The sequence below is a fragment of the Oryzias melastigma genome, linkage group LG22 (genome assembly GCF_002922805.2).
Source record: "Oryzias melastigma strain HK-1 linkage group LG22, ASM292280v2, whole genome shotgun sequence".
NCBI classification, from domain to species: Eukaryota; Metazoa; Chordata; class Actinopteri; order Beloniformes; family Adrianichthyidae; genus Oryzias; species Oryzias melastigma.
In genome coordinates, this window is record NC_050533.1 from 15,900,971 (window position 1) to 15,919,656 (window position 18,686).

The following is an 18,686-nucleotide window of genomic DNA, read 5'->3' on the forward strand; positions in this document are numbered from 1 at the left end:
TGCAGAACAAACCATCCAGTCACTTTTGTGCTGTTGATGAAGGGATTTATCATTTGGGTTAAGGATGGATTTAAGGATGTACGGCTTTCAGTCAGAGGAGAAATAGCTCCTCTGGTAGACCTTTTCCACCCCCCTGATTGATCAACCTTGATCAATGGCGGTTTGAAGTCGGACGTGTCATGGACCGGAGTTCTTCGGCAGGTCCTGGTTCTCAGCCAGGTGGAGCTTTTGTCTGAACACAAACAAATTCAGGATCAACACAGAGACTTTGAGGTAAAAATAACCCACCGCAGCCCCATTGTGTTCTAAAAAAGTGCTGGCCGCCTCCCAGAAACAAACACGTTCTGCTGGGAAAGGATACATCGAGGTGCTGAGCTCCTCCAGCTGTGGAAACACAGAAGAAAGCAAATATTGTAATCTCGCCGTACGAAGCACTAATCTCCAAATATGATCATATCATGTCAATATTTTTCAAACTTAAATGCCTCAGCGTGTACAGAAGCTTAAGACTGTCAATAAAAAAGAGTCACTCAGGAGTCCGTCTGCTGTGACACACAAAGCTGCTGCTGAGGCTCACGAGCTTCTGTAATGAGCTCAAAGCTTTTTCTCACCTCCATCACTGAGAGCATACCAATCCCAGGTCTCTAAGAACTCCTCTAGACAAACAAAACTGTACATCAACCCCGACTTTTAAACTACGCAATCAACACTAAATTAAATCCATTGTTAGGGATGAACTAAATCTTGGATTCACTGTGTGCAGTTTCTAATATTTGGGGCAAAGTTGCTACTTTTACACAAAAAAGGGACATTTCATTCAAAAAAATTTGATTTTTGATTGAAATAGGAGAGATTCAAGTGTGTTTCAGACTATGGAAGAGGTATTTGGATTATGTTGCAATTATAGACATCTCTTGATGTCAGTTCAAAGGGAAAACTACTAGATGAACAAAAGTGTCTTGTTTGAAATCAAAATATGTATTCCAACTATATGGATTTATACAAAAGTTAAATTAAGGCATACCATTTTAATAACTTTTTTGTGTTTTTTAATTGATTAGTGTTGTTTACCATCTGCTTGTTTTATAGTAACTAATCCCTGTTGTTTGATCAATAAACTTATATCCATCGTTGAGTTGTCTATTTTCTATATATTGTGATGTGTAACTAAACCAACCGATCTGTGCCAAAGTGTAATATTTAAGATGATTTTGAAGAAAACACTTTAAAAACAACATTCTTAGTGTTTGATGCTTACCCTCTCGACACCTTAGCTAGCCTATATTTGCGCTAACCCAGTAGTCACGAGGGCTACCTCCGACTTCCTTCACTACTCGCTATAAAATCCACTTTATAGGACGTTCACCATCTGCTAGTGCTGTCCAAATCTACAATTCCAAAACTGAGAACCTTAGATTTTTCCCAGAAGTCTTTGCAATAGTCTATATTGACTACCACAATTCATTTCGTTTGAGCAATTTTTTCTGTAAAAAAAAAAAAGTGTTTAAATGTAATTTTCTAACAAATTATCCACATTTTCATCATTAAAACACAGTGAGTATATAAATAAACGTCATAAAATTTTTGTTTTGATTAGATTTTTACTTTGTGAAATCGGTGGTGTCACATCCGCCGCTTAGAAAAAATAAGTAGTGAGCACGGTGCTGTTGCTTTTAAAATCCAGACCACTATATAGTCGTGCACTATTTATTTTTTGTAATAGTTAGGGATTAGGGTGGGAATTCAGACATAACCATAGTCACAGAGCTGCAATTAAAGAGTAACCAAACCCTAATCAACTTTTTTTTAGCCTGTTGACCTCAATAAATGGGACTTTAAAAGTGATGTCTGTTTGTCCTTATAACATTTTTGACCATTTAAAATAAACTTGTCTATTCCTGTAATTATAGTCAAAAACCGTCTATGTGCTGCCCCCTACAGGTTGAAATGTGGCATTACAGTTGAATTTTGTGATTGGTCGACTGGTGTAAGTCCCACATCATTTAAGAAGTTTCACGTAATCGAGCTCTGCAGCTCCAGTATAAAGCCCCGCCCATCTTTGATTCTGTAACAGTCGTTTGTTGCTATGTTAGCTTTAGCATGGCTCGTAGGTGTTTTGCCATCAGTTGTCAAAAATCTACTGGCTTGAACAACTTTCCAGTGGACTTGGAAGTTAGGTAACAGAGGTTTAGGGCAATTGGCATTGAATCCAGCAAACTCTGTCCTGGTGATGGATCTCCAATGAGCGTTTCACTTAAGATTGTAAGCTTAGTATGTTAGTCTTTAACGTAACATCCACACATGTGGACGCCAGGTCTTCATAGGTTAACGCCCGCTCAGGGACCACCCTGAAGGTGTGTGATCTGTGCTTACATTAGAAAGCAGGTGTTCCAGGTTGTGGTCAGAGGCGCATTTCCTCTGGTCCTCAGAGAGCTCCTCCACGTGGCTGTCCAGGCTGAAGTGCAGTCTGGCCAGCTTCTCCTGCATCTCCCGCACGTGCTCCAGCTGCTCAAACGAGCAGACTTTTCCTGGAAATCAGAGGTGACTTTGTCTGAGAAGTTTTTCCTTTTTTCATTCCAGAAAAGTCAATCGTTTATAAAAATAAATAAATAGAACTCCACAGTCTAATTTTACAAAGCCGTGTAATTCTTTTCAGTCCGTAACAGAATACTCCCCCGGTGGTATCAGGATTATCTTACCGAAAGCTTGTAATTTGCCTGAGTGAAAGTCGTTGAGGAGGTTGAGGAGGCCCCCCTCCATCTCTCTCACATCCGAAACGTCTGTAAGGAAAGAGTGCTGCAGGGGGGACGACTGGACAACTTTGCTGGGCCCTGCCGGCTGTGGGGCCCGGGGTTTCTCCCTGTGAGGTCTTGCAGACAAACATCCCAAATAAGGCCTCCGGTGAGCAGCTTCACGCTGCAAGCTCCAAAGTTACTCACCTGGTGATTTTGGGTGGAGCTACAACAGCCGTGAACACCTCCTTTGGCTGTCCCGGAGCGCCTATCGACCTTTTGTACTTGCTTCTGTTCTTGGGAGAGGGGGGCTGCGGCAGGCCGAGGGAGAAGGTGGCGCTTTTGCTGGCGGGCAGAACGGAGAGCTTCCTGGGGTTGATGGGAGGAGGAGGAGGCTGGGGGAGAGACACCTTGGGACTGCGCTTCTTGCGTTTGTCCTCCATTGATTGTTCTTATTTCCGTCCTTCTGCTAAAAAAAGGAAGAGCAGATGCAATCACATCCTGAAGACAGGAGAGCAGCCTGACGAGGGCGGTGCCAAAATTAGTGCTGCAGCAGCCCTGGATCCAGTTTATCCACATTTTGGGATGCTTGGGCTCTCAGCAAGTTAGATTCTCATTACCTAAATGGGTTTGCATTCCTTTAGGAGGAAAGCTCTAATGGAAGCAACTTGTTTGACTCCTAAGTGCAACACATGTAACACAATCCCTGTAAGACCAGTTTGGTTTGTCATTAGACATTTGAAGAAACTACAAAAGCTGAACTTAGTGTTCTGACGCATTTAACCAGCAGACTGCAGCAATACTGGTCCTCAAAATGAGCCATACACCAAGTGGGGTACTTAAACTTTAAGAAAAATCATAATTTTAGTAAATAAATCCGTCAAACCTCACTTTTGCACGATAACGTTTGTTCAAGTGGAAGTTTTATTAATTCTAAATCCCTAAAGCCTAAGCTATACATGTAATGGGGAAATATAACAGCAATTGCTTATTTAATTATATGAAGAATTCTTTATAAAAACATTTTAATGCTAATTTTTTTTTTGTTTTTTACAGTAAAAGAGGAATACCTTCAAAATAAAATTAAAATAAATAGCTTGTAGAGCTTTTTATATGTACACATTTATGTATTTATTTTAGTTGAATATATTCTTTATCATTTAAAACTCACTTTGTCTCTCTGTTGCACATTAAATTATTTATGTTAATGATATTGAACAAACAATTATAAACATTTCAGCACTTTGAAACTGAAAAAAAGCTGTTTTACAACAATTTAAACAGACTAAAGCTAAATCATAAATCAATACAATAAGAGTTTGTGCATAGATGCTATAAATTATTTAAATGAATAGATGTTATAAAAGCTTTTAGCTCCAGAAATTACTTTATTTGTGCACCTGCAAGTCTAAGCTGCTTTTTAGTCAAATAAGTGTTCAAACTAACCTGCAAATAAAACATATAAATAGATTATTTGATTTGTGGCACATTTTAAGAAAAAAAACAATATTAAAGTCTAAAAATAATAATAAAAAGGATAGCAGTACTCATCATTTATCGCCAGCGTCTCTTCAAAATAAAATCCAAAGATGGCCACTACAGTAATAACACACAAAGGGAACTTTGTCTGGAATCCTCCTCCTCTCGTGGAAATGTCTTGAGTGAAATTATAACTAAAGGATGCTGATCGAGATGTGTTCACAAATTAGGTGTGACAGAAGACGTGTAAACAGATTTATAATGGCCGGATGAGATAAATAGGACTTACCGAATCAATTACGCTCCAGAAAGCCAACCTACGGAGCACGGTGCCACCTGTCCTCACCGCTATGAGAAACCTTTAAGCACACAGGGTAGCATTAAAAAAATCTCAGTTAAATGAAATAAGCTTAGCAACAGTCGCGGCGTCAATTCGCGTTGAAATGTAAGCGCGGCATCGACGCGCTCGGCTGTTGTCTGTCTCTGTCTTAAAGGGCCAGTGGAGGACAGGAGGCTGCAGTACCGCCCTCACGCCACGCGATGGCACTGTTTCCTCTAGGTATTCAATCATTTTGGCAGATGTAAATATTACCCTTTCCCTAAATCTGTTTAGAGATTTACTCCGGTGGTGATTTGTCCTGCTTGGTCCATTGATTTGTTTATTTAATTTTATTATTGTGATCAAGAACCTACAAGCATTCACAAACCCCAAATTAAGAATGACTGTTCTACCTCATGCACTTTACATTTCTATAGATAGCACAAATAAAATTTATTTTAGGACTTTTTGTAGCCTAAACGACTTTGCAAGGGTGGGAGTATAATCTGTCAAATATCCGTGCATGTTTATAAAGTTTCTATAAACCCACTCGGATGAAAATCACGTTTTTGTGTGTGTTTTTAATATGTTCTTGTTGCATTTTTCTGATGATGGATGACATTTATTAAGCCAATTAGGCTAAAATTTGCCTTTCTGAGTATTTCTTTATTCAAATGGTTGTGAATCAGATGCAAATATAAAAGTGCAGATGGGGGGAAAAACAGGGTGTTCATGATACAGAAAATATTCTGGGCATGCCACAAGTTCTCATTCTGATGTAGACGACTTGTTTGACTTGGTTTTCCTTGTCTGAGCTGGTTCAGAAAGTTTCAATATTGCTCACCCTCTTTTGTTGCACCAGTAATGTTTAGTCGCGTGTTAGAGGCTGTGAGTTGATGGGATTTAGTGTACAGATTGATGATGGGGAGTGGGGTTGGGCTTACTATGTGGCAACTCAGAGGTGAATTTCCAATGAGCTACTGTAGAAATTATGTCCTACAAAATGACCCAGATTTGTTGATTTTGGCTAAAAACAGCAAAATCCTAGTTAACCCCTGGGAAAATGTTTAAATGGGTCAAAAGATGAACAGGGTGGGACCTCAGGAACTCCTCTCATTAGAAAAGATGGAGGGTAAATCTGTTTGAATCTTAAAAATAAAAGTGAACTTCCAACGATTCCCCTCACATTCAATGGAGAACAGAAAATAAAACCAAGCTGAAAAAGGAGCAGCCTCTCCAGCTTTCTCCATAAACACGTATGAATCCTCCAGGAATACAAAATAATTAGTATTTCTAACCATTTTTAATGTTGCAAATTCAAGTGTTGTAGTAGATTGCACCATTGTGAAGTAACATCCTCAAAGTGTTCATTGAGTAGCAACATTGAGGCAGAAATGACAATTGTAGAGTTCTTTTTATTTCTGCTTTCTGTGGGAACATCAGTAAAATGTGTTTCCTATTTTCCTGTTTGGTGGAAGAACGAAGTTGTGATAATTAATGTTTTAAGCTTAAAAGACTTCCAAAAGCAACCCACTGAAGGCTTCGTTGTAACACCTCAGTTTACATGTTTTTCCTTTGGTTGCAGATTGACTGAGGTTCTTGGGATCTTTGCCCACTAATGGGATCCATTTCTGCAAAGCTCATCAGTTAGACTTACATTTGAACCTTTATTGAACTTGGCAAGTCCCTTGAGAAACCACTCCTTATTTATAACAAAGTGGCTGAAAGTCAGCATAAAAACCAGAGTAAGTAAATGGTTCAAACGAAAACCAACTCTCTTGTGACTGGTTTAAGATAAAACAGCAAATCTGAGTTTTGTTGCTATGCAGATCTTACTCAAAACTCCTGTTATTACTAATCAGGTGAATTTTCCTTCTTTCTTTGCTGATAAATGTATCCAAATCATAACAAAATCAACACATATGTAAAGTAATACAAAAATATTTCTTTTTATTATGGCAGTTCAAAACAAAAATGTGACACAAAATGAAATTTGTAGAAAACAAAAGGAGAAAAACATTTCTGTATTTTCCTTCTAAACTGAGAACAGCCAACTTAAGCAGAGTCTTAACTGACTTTTTGGTCTGACGAGCTGTTGGAGTACGAGTACGCCTTTCCGAGGACTATTCTGTCTCTGAGGAGCTTGAAGAAGGCGTAGTAGTTGCTGAAGAGAATCAGAGCCAGCGATATCGTCTGATGCCACTTCTCTGAACATAGCAGCGAGTAAAGCTGGTAGAATATCATGGCGCCTTCGAGGATGATGAGGATATTCAATATTCGTAAAGGCTTGTTGAAGAAAAACTACGGGAGGGAAAGAGACGAGTTAAAACGGTTGAAGAACAAAAAATGTTTTTATTGGAGAGATACTCACATAAAATCGGTAATGCGACACATCTGATGGGACTGCAACATTATAGTGGCCCATGGCTTTAAAGACGTTTTTATTGTGTTTTACTAGGACTCCCTGTGGCCACATGTACTCTTCGCTCCATCTGTGCAACAGAAGAGAGTTCAAAGTTAAAAAAACAAGGAGTTTTCGTTTAAATCTACGACTTAGGGGTGAGCGGTCTGTACATGTGCTGAAGGACGTTGGAGCAGCTCGCCGGGTCTACTTTCTGCCAGCATCCGAGGTGAGCTGCCGCTTTGTGCAGCAGATCACAGTACCGAGGCGGCAGCAGGTGCCTCATGAGGATGACTGACGTACTGACTGACACGAGGATGAAGAGCTCGCATGACCATCGCTTATCTACATACTGGGTACTCTGAGGGAGGAAGCAAATATTCATTTTCACGTCTCATTTCTAAAAATGTGTTCAAGTTCGACCACATCTTACCTTTACAAACCACACAGGTACAAACGCCACATAGTAAGCACTAAGCATTGAGCTGACGAGGACTTCCTTCATCCTCCAGTTGAAATCCATCTTCAGGTACTCCACCTCCTTGCGGATGAGGTCGGGCGAGATGCAGCAGGAGTGAGTGGGCATGGCCTGGACGCCGTACAGCTGGCTGGTGTGCTGCTTCCACGTCTCCTTCAGCACGGACAGGTAGTCCCTGCCTCGACTCGCGCCGCCGGCCTCTTTGGAGCCAATGCTGGCGATGGGGGAAAGGGGACCTGCTCGACGGAGGTCACAGCTTAACCAGAACAGAGGGATATACATCCCAAACCTGTGGGAGGAAAAAAGATACAGATTACTAAAGGATTATGGGTAAACGTGAAGAAAGAAAGTTCTTAATTGTGTCAAATCTATTTACTGACACAAATCTACAATCAAAATAATGTTAATAAAAACTGTATTTGGGTGCAAACTAAAACCTAATTCTTCTAGTTCAGGTGCTTCAAACCTGTCTCACCAGATGCACAGAGAACAGGCAATGCTGCACGCTCATTAGCAAAGAAACAATGGATGCATAGTGGCAGGAGCAGGGAGTGGCATTTGAACAAGTCAAAGGTGTAACCACGGCAACCCTGCTGAATGATTCATCACAAACTCATTTATTTTATTAGACTACAGGATACAAAAGATTTTCACAATTGTCAAAGCGGCTATAAAATATTAATTTTGTTAAGACTAATTGGTGGGGTGTGGCAAAGTGAATGCATTCCTTTAGATCAGGGGTGTCAAACTCAATCACACGGGGTCAAAATCCAAAACACACCATCAAATCCAAGTTAAATGTGTTATAAAACTGTTAGATTTGCAAATAACTTAACAATTATTCTAAAATACCAAAAATACTTTAAAGAAACAATAAATCTGAGCCTCAACTCTAACACAAGAGGTTATTTTAATTAAAACATTTGCTAAAACACAGCAAAACTCTCATTCAATATGTAAACTACAGACATTTTGGAAAAATTCTCCACTAATTGGTTTCACAATTTTACAGAAGCTGTGGATGAATAAAACAGTGAATCTAATTTTTATTTTAAATAGATTAAGGAACATGACTAATATTTCATTGAGCCACCCCTCCCTAAAGTATATGTAATTATTTAAAAAAATATATCAACAACCACCATAATATGCTTCTGTCAAAAAATGCTATGTTTTCATAAGAAAACTATTTTCTAAAGCTTTCTATCAATACAGGAACATATCGAAACAATTTGAAAAAAATAATTTTGAAACTATCAAAACACACTAATACAGAAACAGCAGGAACCTTTAGTCCTGCAGTAACAATCATATATATGCATAAACAATACTCTAAGTACTTACGGGTAGCAAAGGAAAAGCAAGCTGAGAACAGAGTAGGTTCTGAAGAGGTAAATGAGAGAGCGGCACAGGCTCCAGCCTGTCAGCGTCAGCACTGCAAACCGAGCCATTACCAAAAATATTGAGTGAGGGAAAGAGAGTTTCCCACTTTGTGATGCCTGAGGGAGAGAAAAACCAGGTCGTCAGGACAGTAATTGGATTCCCTTCCCATCAACAGCAGAGTGAGAACAGCAGAGGAGACATTAGCGGAGCTGAGTCTGAATTTAAAGGAAACTTAACCCGATAAATACTGTGTAGCTGATGTGTTTTAACATGTAAACTCAAAGCTAACGCTGCATTCTTCTGAGTGAAGCAGGTAACTCTTACCTCTTTCACAATCGCTGCAATTAGCCTCCTTGCAAGAATGATGATTGTGAACACCAGCATGTTGTAATCGATTAGATGGAAGTTCTGAAAAAGTAAAAGTTCAGGATAAATAGTCTGAAAGAAAATTCTGCATTTGGTTTGAAATGAAAATGATGTTTTTAATAAGATCCTGTGGCATTTTTCTGATTCAGAAGATTGAGCTCAAAATTGATTTTCTGATTATTTCTTCATTCAAATCGCTTTAAATCAGGTGCAGACAAAAATGCTGTTTGAAAAAGCCAGTAGCTTTGACATATAACATACAATGGACAAGCAACAAACTCCCTGTTCTGCTCCATTCTGTTGCATCCACTTGTTAACAACTAAATCCACATACGTCCTCATTTTCTGTCACTTAAGTTCAGTATTGTTCGCCATTTTGGTTGTCAGGATGGGGTTGTGAATGGCTGTAAGCTAACGAGAGAGGGTTTAAACACATGGATAATGGGAAGTGAGGTCAGGCTTACTCTGTGCCAACAATCCTACAACTCAGAGGTGAATTCCTAATGAAATACAACTGCTCTGCAGTAAATATGACATTGAAAATGTCTGTTTTTATTTTACTTAAAAAAACAGTATAATCATAATTAAAAGACCACTAGGGATATTAATTTGCTCCAGGACAAGTCCACTTAATTTTTTCCGGATCAAGTCCTGAACCTTGTGTTTGGTGTGTATTCAGACTGGGGTTTAGCAGAGATGTCTGTTTTGGATCAAAACTTGTAATCAAAAGCATGTGATTAAAGATCTCTTCGCTCATTGGCCAGCAGTTACAGGGAGAGGTCAAAACGAAAAGAGAAAGAAAGATGTGCTGAACTTAGCAAATCCTTTTCAAGATAGTTCACTTGTTCAGACATTTTTATTTTACTGACCAATTTTGAATGTCTGCATGAAGGCCAGGTTCAACACTTTTTACTGCTACTTTGATACAGTCAGGCATGCTGCAAGGAGGTCACTGTGGACGTTACGGCTAAGAGGTACGCTAATTAGTGTTTATGACATATATAAACTGTCGGGAAAACACTGTGAGAAGCAATGTGTATCACATTAAAAGTTCTTTTAATGAGACTGCATTCATCCAACCACATTTCAATGAGCTGCTGTTGCATCACTGCTCCACATTTGTCCGCTAACGACCAGCTACGGTGGCCGTTTTGGTTCAGTTATTTCGCTCTCAGACCGGATTGTATTCAGACTGAGGAATTTCAAGGCAAACTGAAGTTCAGTCCGATTGGAAACAAACAGAAAACACCTAAATAAAGGGTCGGAGAGCTTGCATGTATTCAGACCGAGACTTCTTTCTGGAATATCGTGGGAAATAAACTGGTTCACTTTAAGGAACAAAATGTGTCCAATCTGAATACACCGGCCTTCAAGGCCTGGATTTGGACACCCCTTGAATACCCCCAAAAAGTTTAGGTGCAAGAGATTCCCTCACTGTCACAGATTTGTCTTCTACTTTAGTTGAAGCCTTTACTGTCATTTTTGGAACTACTGATACAACCTTTTGTTGTTAACACATAATGTGCTTGGCCGTTTACAAGAAATTTAAGAAAAGCCAAAACGATTTTGCTCAAGATCAGTTTAAAACTTTGCAACAAAAACTACCTTTCCTGAGGTACAAAACGCCTAACATTTGTACAGCGCTGTACATGTTTAACATATTTCAGTGCTGAATTATTCACACTAAATGTCAAAGCAATTACATGATCATCCGTGGCGAGTCAGTACTAACCAGTGATGTGTGAGAGGGAGGGTGTGACGGGGGATACCACCACACACTCTTGTAGATGTTGACATAGTGAACAAACAGAGCAATGAGGTGACAGAAGAAAAGATGCAGCTCAAACAACACGTTTTGATCCACGGACAGCTCCGGGATCTTGCAGTGCTTCAAAGGAACGACGGTTTGAGCGGCGAGCGGGGGGCTGGACATGCACGTCCCCGAGCCATTCCTGGAAAATAAAAAAACAAACTGTAGAAATGTGCTTCCTTGAGACTACCCCAAATACTACAGTGTCTTACCTTGTACGGGATCGCACCCCTGTGACTGGAGAGCTGGTGGTGTGGTTGCCATTGCTGACAGATCCTTGGTCATTGCTCACCGGCGGCCTGCAATATGTGGTGCGATTTGCTCCTCTCCTTCCACCAGCCATCGCAGACACACCCACGCTTTTCTTGGCTTCCTGTTTTTAATTTGTAACTCCTTATTTCTGCAACATTAAGAAGAAAAAAAGTTAAAACTCATGCAAATCCTTCTCCTTTGTGTTTCTCTACAATCACGGAGCAATACATTAGATGCATCAGTACAATCTATGAACTGTTGTGTTTATTTGGTAACAGTTTTAGCTGCATTTAAATCTGATTTGAGCTTGCAAGCAGTAAGTCATTGAGCCAAAACAAACAGAGCCTTGCAACCTTAATAGTTCATCGACTGTGTAAATACTAGTTAAGCAATCCTGCCTGGTTGCCTGCAATGTTTTATAAGCTCGCACGGGGCAACAAGGAGTTAATACAAAACAAGTTAGTACAGGCTGCACAAATTTTCCAAACATGGTAAAATTTGAGCGGAAGTTGATATTTTAGCTTAGCTAGGTGGCTATAATATTAGCTTTTCTGCTCATTCAATACACCACAACTGACTACAACGTTATGAAAAGACTTTAAATCAACGTGGAACGACACAATGAGGCACCCACCCCCGCCTGTCCGCCAAGACCGTGCTTGAAAAAAACATATCAAAATCGAGGCCTAAGCTAACAGCTAGCTAGCTAGCCCCCTGAACATGCAAACAAAACAATGAAGTGTTATCTTACCGCCCTCTGGTTACTGTCACGAGCTGCTCTCGTGCAAGATTACAAGCGAAACGCAAAATAATCCCAACTGTTTATTGAACTACGGAGGTGTTTTTGACTGAAGACTGCAAAGACACTCATTGTTGATGTGAAAGTGTTCAGAAGGAGGTGGGGGCGCGGATGTTAGATGGAGGAGAAGGCGGAGCTTATTTAAAGGGACAGTAACACATTTTCTTCAATACAAACAACCGGACAGATGAACCCACGGGAGAAAATCATAAATAAATCATACATTTTGGGAGATTATACCCGTTTAAAATTATGAGTAAAATTGCTATAATCTTAATCTATATTTGAACCGCAATAATAACATTTTTGGATTCGTGGAACAACCTAAAATACCCTCTTTTTTTTTTTTTTACAGAGAGCCAGACTTCGAGGTGAAAATATGTGAGAGCCAAACGTTTGACCATCATTCTTTGAACCCTTATAATAACATTAAATGGAAATGGAAGATTCAATTTAATAGGATTTTATTGCAACATAATATTTTACTTCTCATAGAGAGGAAACACATCTAAACACACTGCTTAAAAAAAATAATGGGAAAACCTAAACGACTGTGTTACTCCAAGTCAATTATTGTGTAATTAAACTGTCCAATTAGAAAGCAAATCTGACAACTTCATGTGTTTTTGTGCAAATGGAATAGACAAAAGGTAGAAAGCGATCAGCAAGATAGCTCTGCAGATGTTGACAACTTCTCTGTCCTTATGTTTTCTGGCTGATGTTTTGGTGACTTTTGAATGCCAACAACTCACACAAGTGATGCAACTTATCACGTCACAGCTTTGGCAAGAAAGTTTGCTGTGTTTGTCAGCATAGTGAAGGTGCCAGTACATCAGGATACGAGAAGGAGGTCGTAGGTCAACCCTGCATCAAGACCACCACCTCCTCCTTTAGTGTATAGAGAAACAGAACTAAAAAAATGACCTCCAGCAGGCCACAAATGTGCACGTCTGCTCAGACTGTTAAAACCACACTCCATCAGGGTGGTGCAAGGGTCCGACGTGCACAGGTGGGAGTTATAGTCCTACACTGCAAGATGTAGCATTTGCTAGAAAACACCAACATTGGCAAATGTTGCCACTAGCGCCCTCTGCTCTTCACAGATGAAAGCAGGTTCACACTGAGAACATGTGACAAAGTCTGGAGACACCATTCTATTGTCTCCAACATCATCCAACATGACCCATTTGGAGGTGGCTCAGTAATGGTTTTAGGTTCTTCAGAGGGCCGCACACTCTCCATGTACTCACCTGACCAGCATTAGGAAACTAGACAAGATTCTCTGGCCCCTTGCCAACCATATGCTGGTGTGATTGGCTCTGGATTCCTTCTAATCCAAGATAATAGACCTCATGTGGCTCAAGTGTGTCAGAAGTTTCTGCTAGACAAAAGTATTGATGTAAAGGGCCGGCCCGTCTGTTCGCCAAACCCGAATCCACCAGAACACATCTAGGACATCATATCTGTCCATCCACCAATGCCAGGTTGCACCACAGACTCTCCAGGGGTTGGCAGATGCTTTGGTCCAAGTTTAAGAGGAGACTTTCTATCAGAAGCATAATTTTTGTGTGGTCGTCATCTGTAGATGCAACTATGTAAAGAATAAAGTATTTAAAAAGAACCTGGTTCATTCAGTTATAGGATGTGTTTTGGTAGAGTCCCCCTTGCTTTTAATCAGTGCATATCAAACAAATGAGTGGAAGGATTCTTCATTACACATGAGTAGTATGGCTCAAATCCTCATTCGTATTTCTTATTGACTAAACGTTTTCCCATTCTTTAATAATTTACTCACTGTGCATTTAGTTAGTTCAAAAATGACTTTTCCAAAGAAAATATGGTTAAATGATGAAATGATATTTTTCAGGTCTTTTTGATAAATGGTCCAACTCTCACCTAATCAAACATTTGTTGTTTTGCTTCTTATCGATACAGATCTGATACAAATTTACATTTTCCCCTTCAGATATCAGACTTTTGTGTGTATGATTCAGCTTTTATGTTAAGTACATTTAGATCTTTAAAAGTTTAATTAAAAACACTGGAAAATGATTAGAAAAGAGAAATATTTTAGGAGAATAATCTTTATTTTCCCTATAAAAAAAAAGGTATAAAACAAATGTAAAAAAATTTTGCAGTATAAAAACTCACATGACCGCTGATTCTAACTCAAAGGTCAAAAATAGCTCGGGAGCTGGCCATAAAAAAAATATAAAAGGGTTTTCCTCTCAACCGTCCAGGTACATTACACCCACATCCAAGAAGGATGCCACATTAGACCGCTTTGGGGTTTAAAACCCCCACTCTTATGAAATACAGCCGATTCCAAGACCTGCCAAAACAAAAACATATATAGAAATCAATTCATGCAACACCCAAACGCAATTCCAAGACTTGAAAAACCGTTATACAAACCTTAAAGCCTGTTTTTTCGGAGTTGAATTTATCAACTGTGCCAGCACAGTTGTGCCAACCTAAGAGAAGAACAAGAAAATGAGATCTAGGAGACACCAGCACCTACATCTAAGCAAAATTACATGCAAAATTAACTAGAATTTCATGCAACTCAAATATATTTTTAAATTTATTTAACAATGGAAGGTTTTAAATGTTTTATGTACTTATTGCTATGAAACTAGTCCATAGAAAATAACCAAGATGGAAATATTAAATATAAAGTATTGAGTGAAATGGGTGAAGAAGTTTTATTGGAGCAAGAGTTGCATTACAACCATATCATAGTTTTGGGTCGCTTATTTTGCTCGGATTAACTAGAGACAATAATTTTTTGCACTTCAATGATTTTGATGTTTTGGATGACTTGCATTACTTGTTTGCTACACAAAACATAAAGTCTAATAAATGAGTGTTAGGGTTAGTTTTACCTTCTTGTGGCGATCTTTTGGCTTTTAGAATCCTCTCCTCTGCGATTTTTTTCTTTTATAAAAACCAGCCAGCATGACTTTGCATCAAAGTCAAGTAAGATCCCTGCAAGCTTGATTTGAAATACTGTTGAAATTCAGTCATTTTCAAGTGGCTGCAGATACAAGTGCTCTTCTGAGAGCTTGGAGAAATACACTAAACTAAAGGTTAAGGACAATAACATGTTAAAGCACTGCATCATTTTCAAAATAAGACATATTTGGCAGCACATAACCTCAGGGAATGGTGAGCTTTATTTTGTTTCGAATGTGGCATTACAAGTTTAGTTTTGAAAAACAAATGAATAACTTCATTAGCAAAACACTGTAGGTTTTTTTCCTTTTGATTTTTTTTTTAAAGATCAGCTTATCTTGTATACATACAGCGTATTCAGCAAAGTCTGGAACCACCGAGGCCCATTTTCACAAACTGAAGGCATTCCTTTGGTACAACAAAGGCAAAATACCAAGTTCAGGGTGATTAAAAAGAAACTATAAAACTTTATTGAAACACGCACGGCAGAAAAACATTTTGGGATATGTTTAGGTTCCTATTTAGTCAAAAAGTACACAATAATAATGCATTTTGGAAACGGCACGACTTAAAGCATACACAGTTTTTCTAAGGTTATGTACAAAATATTGAGTTGGCTGCAGCTTTCTTTACACACAGACGTTTAATCCTGCAGGCTTCACAAGATTTAGCGGATCAGTGACCCTTTTGCAGGTTACAATATTTTATGTGCCAAAATATAAATGTGTATTAAATGTCAATGGGCTTTAAGATTTTACACAAACCTAGATTTTCACTGCAACAGAAATACGTTTTGCTCATATATATAAAGGAAAAAAATCATTTGAGCTTAAATTTGTTTCTCAAAGGATTTTAGTTAAAAATATCACATTAAAGCAAAACTTAGAACCACTTTTAGTAGTAGGAACTTTTGAAAATGCAGCCTAAATGAGGTTTATCGCCACAGTTTGCTCAGAAATCACTAACTGAAATAACCACCAGAAATCACTAAAATGTCAACATTGTGCCTTTGTTAGGTTAACGCCATTTATGTCTCATCTACGCAACTAAAACATTGAATGAAAACCAAAGAAAGTAAGCATCCACGCTATCCCCTGGAACTGACATCCAAACTAAATGTTACAACTCTAGTTTAAAAACAAAAAATTATAGTTATATAAAAAAATGGAACAAAGGAGAGGGAAATTACTTTTGAAAGGGTAAGTGAGTTACAACAGAGGCAATTGCCATAGCAACCCTCTACCAGTAGTCGTTCAATATCTTCCATATGGATGTTCTCTATAGGAGCCCTTAGACTGCCGCGATGGGGGGGCTTTGCCTCCAGCACCAGAGCCTGACCACGAGTTGTCCCAATCATCTTGAGCTATGAAAAAGGAGCACAGGTGATTTTTTTTCCTCTTTTAAATAATTCAGAAAGGCAGTTTGATCGACTTACCATAGGAGTCGTATCCTGTGTCCTGGGCTTCACCGTGCCCATAGTCATAATACTCAGTATCCCTGAAAAAAATATTAAAGAAATTACCAATTTGAAACAGAAACAAAAACAATCTATAATACGGAGTTTGAACTTACGCAGAAGCAGATTGCTGGCTGTAATAACTGTCATATCCCTCATAAGCAGGCTCGGCATAACCCTCCTCATATGAAGGCTGGAAAGAGAGGAAAAAAATAAGACGACAATCACTCAACTTTACTTCATGGGAAGCAAAAAAGTAAATAAAACACTCACATATTCATCGTAACCGTCAGGTTTAGCTTGTGACCCTGAAGGGCCACCCTGGTGTTGCTGGTGAGACATGGCGGCAGATGGGAGCATCCTCGCGGCGCCTGCTGCGGGTGGTCTTGAGCGTGCAGAATTGCCTCCTCGAGTGGGAGCAGAAGGAAGTCCCCCCCTGCCCGCTGGTGCTCCTCGAGGTGCAGTGCCGCGCCCGAGTCCTCCACGTGGTGCTCCGCCACGCACGGCCCCTCTAAGACCGCCACGTGGCATTCCCCGACCCCTAAGAGTTCAGCGTTTGTGAAACGGCAACCAACTCCACCAATGACGGAAATGGTAAAGCTGGACTTACCTTGGTCCTCCTGCGCCGGGTGGACCACCCCGGCCCCTGCCAAGACCGCGCCCCCTGCCGGAGACATCTTGGGATCCATTCAGGAAGTGAGGATCCATGTAGGGATCATGCTCACCAGGTTCCTGCAGAACCATAAGGAGGGAGATGGTTAATTATCGCTCCTACATTGAGCAGAAACAGGACTTTAGTCTTTCGGCTCTTACCGGGATGAGGAACTTTTTAACTTCATCCATGGCGTGCGCCATACGCATGTAAGCTTCAGGAATGGGTGCAGTAACTTCAATGAAAACATGCAGCTCCATGGCAAGGTGGGCATATTTTGCCTCCCCGCCTTTCCGAAGTTCTTCCTCCTAAGACACAGATATGAATAATACATTTAAAAATATTTAATCATGAATGACACAAATACTCAAAGTTTTGTTTTTCAACTGACCTTATTTTTGTCCCTCATAGAACCTTTCCCCAGAACAGAAATCTTTGCCCCCGTCTCCTCCTGAAGCCTCTTGATTGTGCTGCCCTGAGGCCCCAAAAGCTTCCCAACAAAGTTGACCTAAAAAACAAACAAAAAAAATTTTCAATTTTAAAGGGATATCTAGAAAACCTGATCGATTTATAATTAAAACTCTCATTAATTCAAAAGTAATACACATTCCCAAGAGGCAAATGAAGATATAAAGGAATTGTTAAGGCAGCCCTTTACCCTGGGATACTGCTTGATGGGGATGAGCACGCGCTCCTTCAGCTTCAGACTCTTGGTTGCAAAAAGGTCCAGATAGGTCTCCTTCTCTGGCTCCTTTTTAGATTCACCTTTCTGAATCCGGTCAATTTCTGGGGAAAAAAAATAAGAAGCAATCCAGTTTTGTTAGAGTTTAAGGGCATTTTATCTTTTCAATTTGCCATCAATATGCATTATTTTTCCATATTTAAAATGCAGTTTGTGGTTTGAATGAAATGCAAAATCCCTCTTTTTTAGCGTATTTATGAGTGTTTGAACAAAAATGTCTCACTTCATTCATTCATTAAAAAATACACTAAACAGATGAGTGTTGAGGAAGCACAGACAAATGAACAGAAATGCCCTTAAAAGAATGTGTTTAGGCCACAGCACCAACAACCACGTGTTTAGCTGCGCCATTGTTCTGGCCTGTTGAGAGGAGAAAAGGGGTAGGCCTCGCGCAGAGCCGAAAAAAATAGCCTCCGTGTATTTATTTATTTTTTTTAAATAAACGTTCATGAACCTTACCTGCCGCGAGAAGCTTCATCGCGTGCGTGAACGAAGAATCCAAGCTGTCCTTCTCGGCTAGCAGCTCCGGGAGGTACTTCGTGTCTTCCATTTTGATTTTTTCTTCTTAGCAGAGCTCGACTATGGCGGCCACGGAGTCGGTCTTAGAGCAAGTATTAACAGACTAGCAATAGGAAAGGAAGCGGCCTCGCTCGTTTCCCGTTTTCAGTCGGAATAGAAATAGCGAATAAAACACCAAAGTGAGGCAAAAACTAGCACAGAAAGAGGGGGTAACAGCGTCCGGCCGGCGAGTCTCCTGGAAGCTCTCTCCGTACTCCTCGGCAGACAAAAGAAGGATGGCGCAGCTGCATTTGTGAGAAGCAGTAGACGGTGACGTCACTGCCGAGTCTCCCTCCTCCCCCCG

The 18,686-nt window shown here is 39.8% G+C and overlaps 3 protein-coding genes across 6 annotated transcripts in view; all 3 read right to left on the bottom strand.

Annotated features, from left to right (window-relative positions):
- The window catches only part of ccdc28b (coiled-coil domain containing 28B), a 6,492-nt gene extending 1,734 nt beyond the window's left edge, over positions 1-4,758 (bottom strand). Inside the window, exons 1-6 of one of the 2 annotated variants that reach the window (XM_024278559.2) lie at positions 4,501-4,754; positions 2,940-3,201; positions 2,700-2,869; positions 2,374-2,528; positions 362-384; positions 7-232 (exon numbers count right to left, since the gene is read on the bottom strand). In XM_024278559.2, coding sequence (XP_024134327.1) covers positions 178-232; positions 362-384; positions 2,374-2,528; positions 2,700-2,869; positions 2,940-3,175 — 639 coding nt within the window. In that variant the 5' untranslated portion in view covers positions 3,176-3,201; positions 4,501-4,754 and the 3' untranslated portion in view covers positions 7-177. Of the gene's footprint in view, positions 1-6; positions 233-361; positions 385-2,373; positions 2,529-2,699; positions 2,870-2,939; positions 3,202-4,500 lie in introns of those variants that run through there. The other variant, XM_024278567.2, reaches the window with a different exon arrangement.
- Positions 4,759-6,563: 1,805 nt separating this feature from the next.
- Positions 6,564-12,721, bottom strand: tmem39b (transmembrane protein 39B). Its single transcript, XM_024278077.2, has 9 exons — positions 11,972-12,721; positions 11,181-11,368; positions 10,891-11,110; positions 9,117-9,200; positions 8,754-8,908; positions 7,365-7,698; positions 7,105-7,292; positions 6,902-7,022; positions 6,564-6,831 (listed from the first exon to the last, which is right to left on the bottom strand). The coding sequence occupies exons 2-9, from the start codon at positions 11,309-11,311 to the stop codon at positions 6,598-6,600; spliced, it is 1,467 nt and encodes a 488-aa protein (XP_024133845.1). The 5' UTR covers positions 11,312-11,368; positions 11,972-12,721; the 3' UTR covers positions 6,564-6,597.
- A 1,364-nt stretch (positions 12,722-14,085) lies between these two features.
- khdrbs1a (KH domain containing, RNA binding, signal transduction associated 1a) lies at positions 14,086-18,686 on the bottom strand. Of its 3 annotated transcripts, XR_002921505.2 has the most exons (11): positions 18,284-18,686; positions 17,741-17,868; positions 17,474-17,590; positions 17,244-17,390; positions 17,041-17,162; positions 16,704-16,971; positions 16,547-16,623; positions 16,410-16,471; positions 16,164-16,337; positions 14,435-14,493; positions 14,086-14,351 (listed from the first exon to the last, which is right to left on the bottom strand). XR_002921505.2 is itself a non-coding variant. In XM_024293673.2 (9 exons), exons 1-9 carry the CDS (start codon positions 18,372-18,374, stop codon positions 16,228-16,230), a joined length of 1,092 nt encoding a protein of 363 aa, XP_024149441.1. In that variant the 5' UTR covers positions 18,375-18,686; the 3' UTR covers positions 15,177-16,227. The 3 variants fall into 3 exon arrangements, 2 of the variants coding, with proteins under 2 accessions (XP_024149441.1, XP_024149318.1); XM_024293673.2 differs by lacking the exons at positions 14,086-14,351; positions 14,435-14,493 and having other exon boundaries at positions 15,177-16,337; positions 16,704-16,941; XM_024293550.2 differs by lacking the exons at positions 14,086-14,351; positions 14,435-14,493 and having other exon boundaries at positions 15,177-16,337; positions 18,284-18,685.

Excerpts from the sequence above, each read along its gene's own strand:
- khdrbs1a (XM_024293550.2), bottom strand. The coding sequence starts at position 18,374 with ATGGAAGACACGAAGTACCTCCCGGAGCTGCTAGCCGAGAAGGACAGC. Across the intron at positions 17,591-17,740 it reads CCATCAAGCAGTATCCCAGG|GTCAACTTTGTTGGGAAGCT; the intron begins GTAAAGGGCTGC and ends TTTGTTTTTTAG. Across the intron at positions 17,391-17,473 it reads CTATGAGGGACAAAAATAAG|GAGGAAGAACTTCGGAAAGG; the intron begins GTCAGTTGAAAA and ends TCTGTGTCTTAG.
- tmem39b (XM_024278077.2), bottom strand. The coding sequence starts at position 11,311 with ATGGCTGGTGGAAGGAGAGGAGCAAATCGCACCACATATTGCAGGCCG. Across the intron at positions 8,909-9,116 it reads TTGCAGCGATTGTGAAAGAG|GCATCACAAAGTGGGAAACT; the intron begins GTAAGAGTTACC and ends TCTCTCCCTCAG. Across the intron at positions 6,832-6,901 it reads TGTCGCATTACCGATTTTAT|TTTTTCTTCAACAAGCCTTT; the intron begins GTGAGTATCTCT and ends TCCCTCCCGTAG.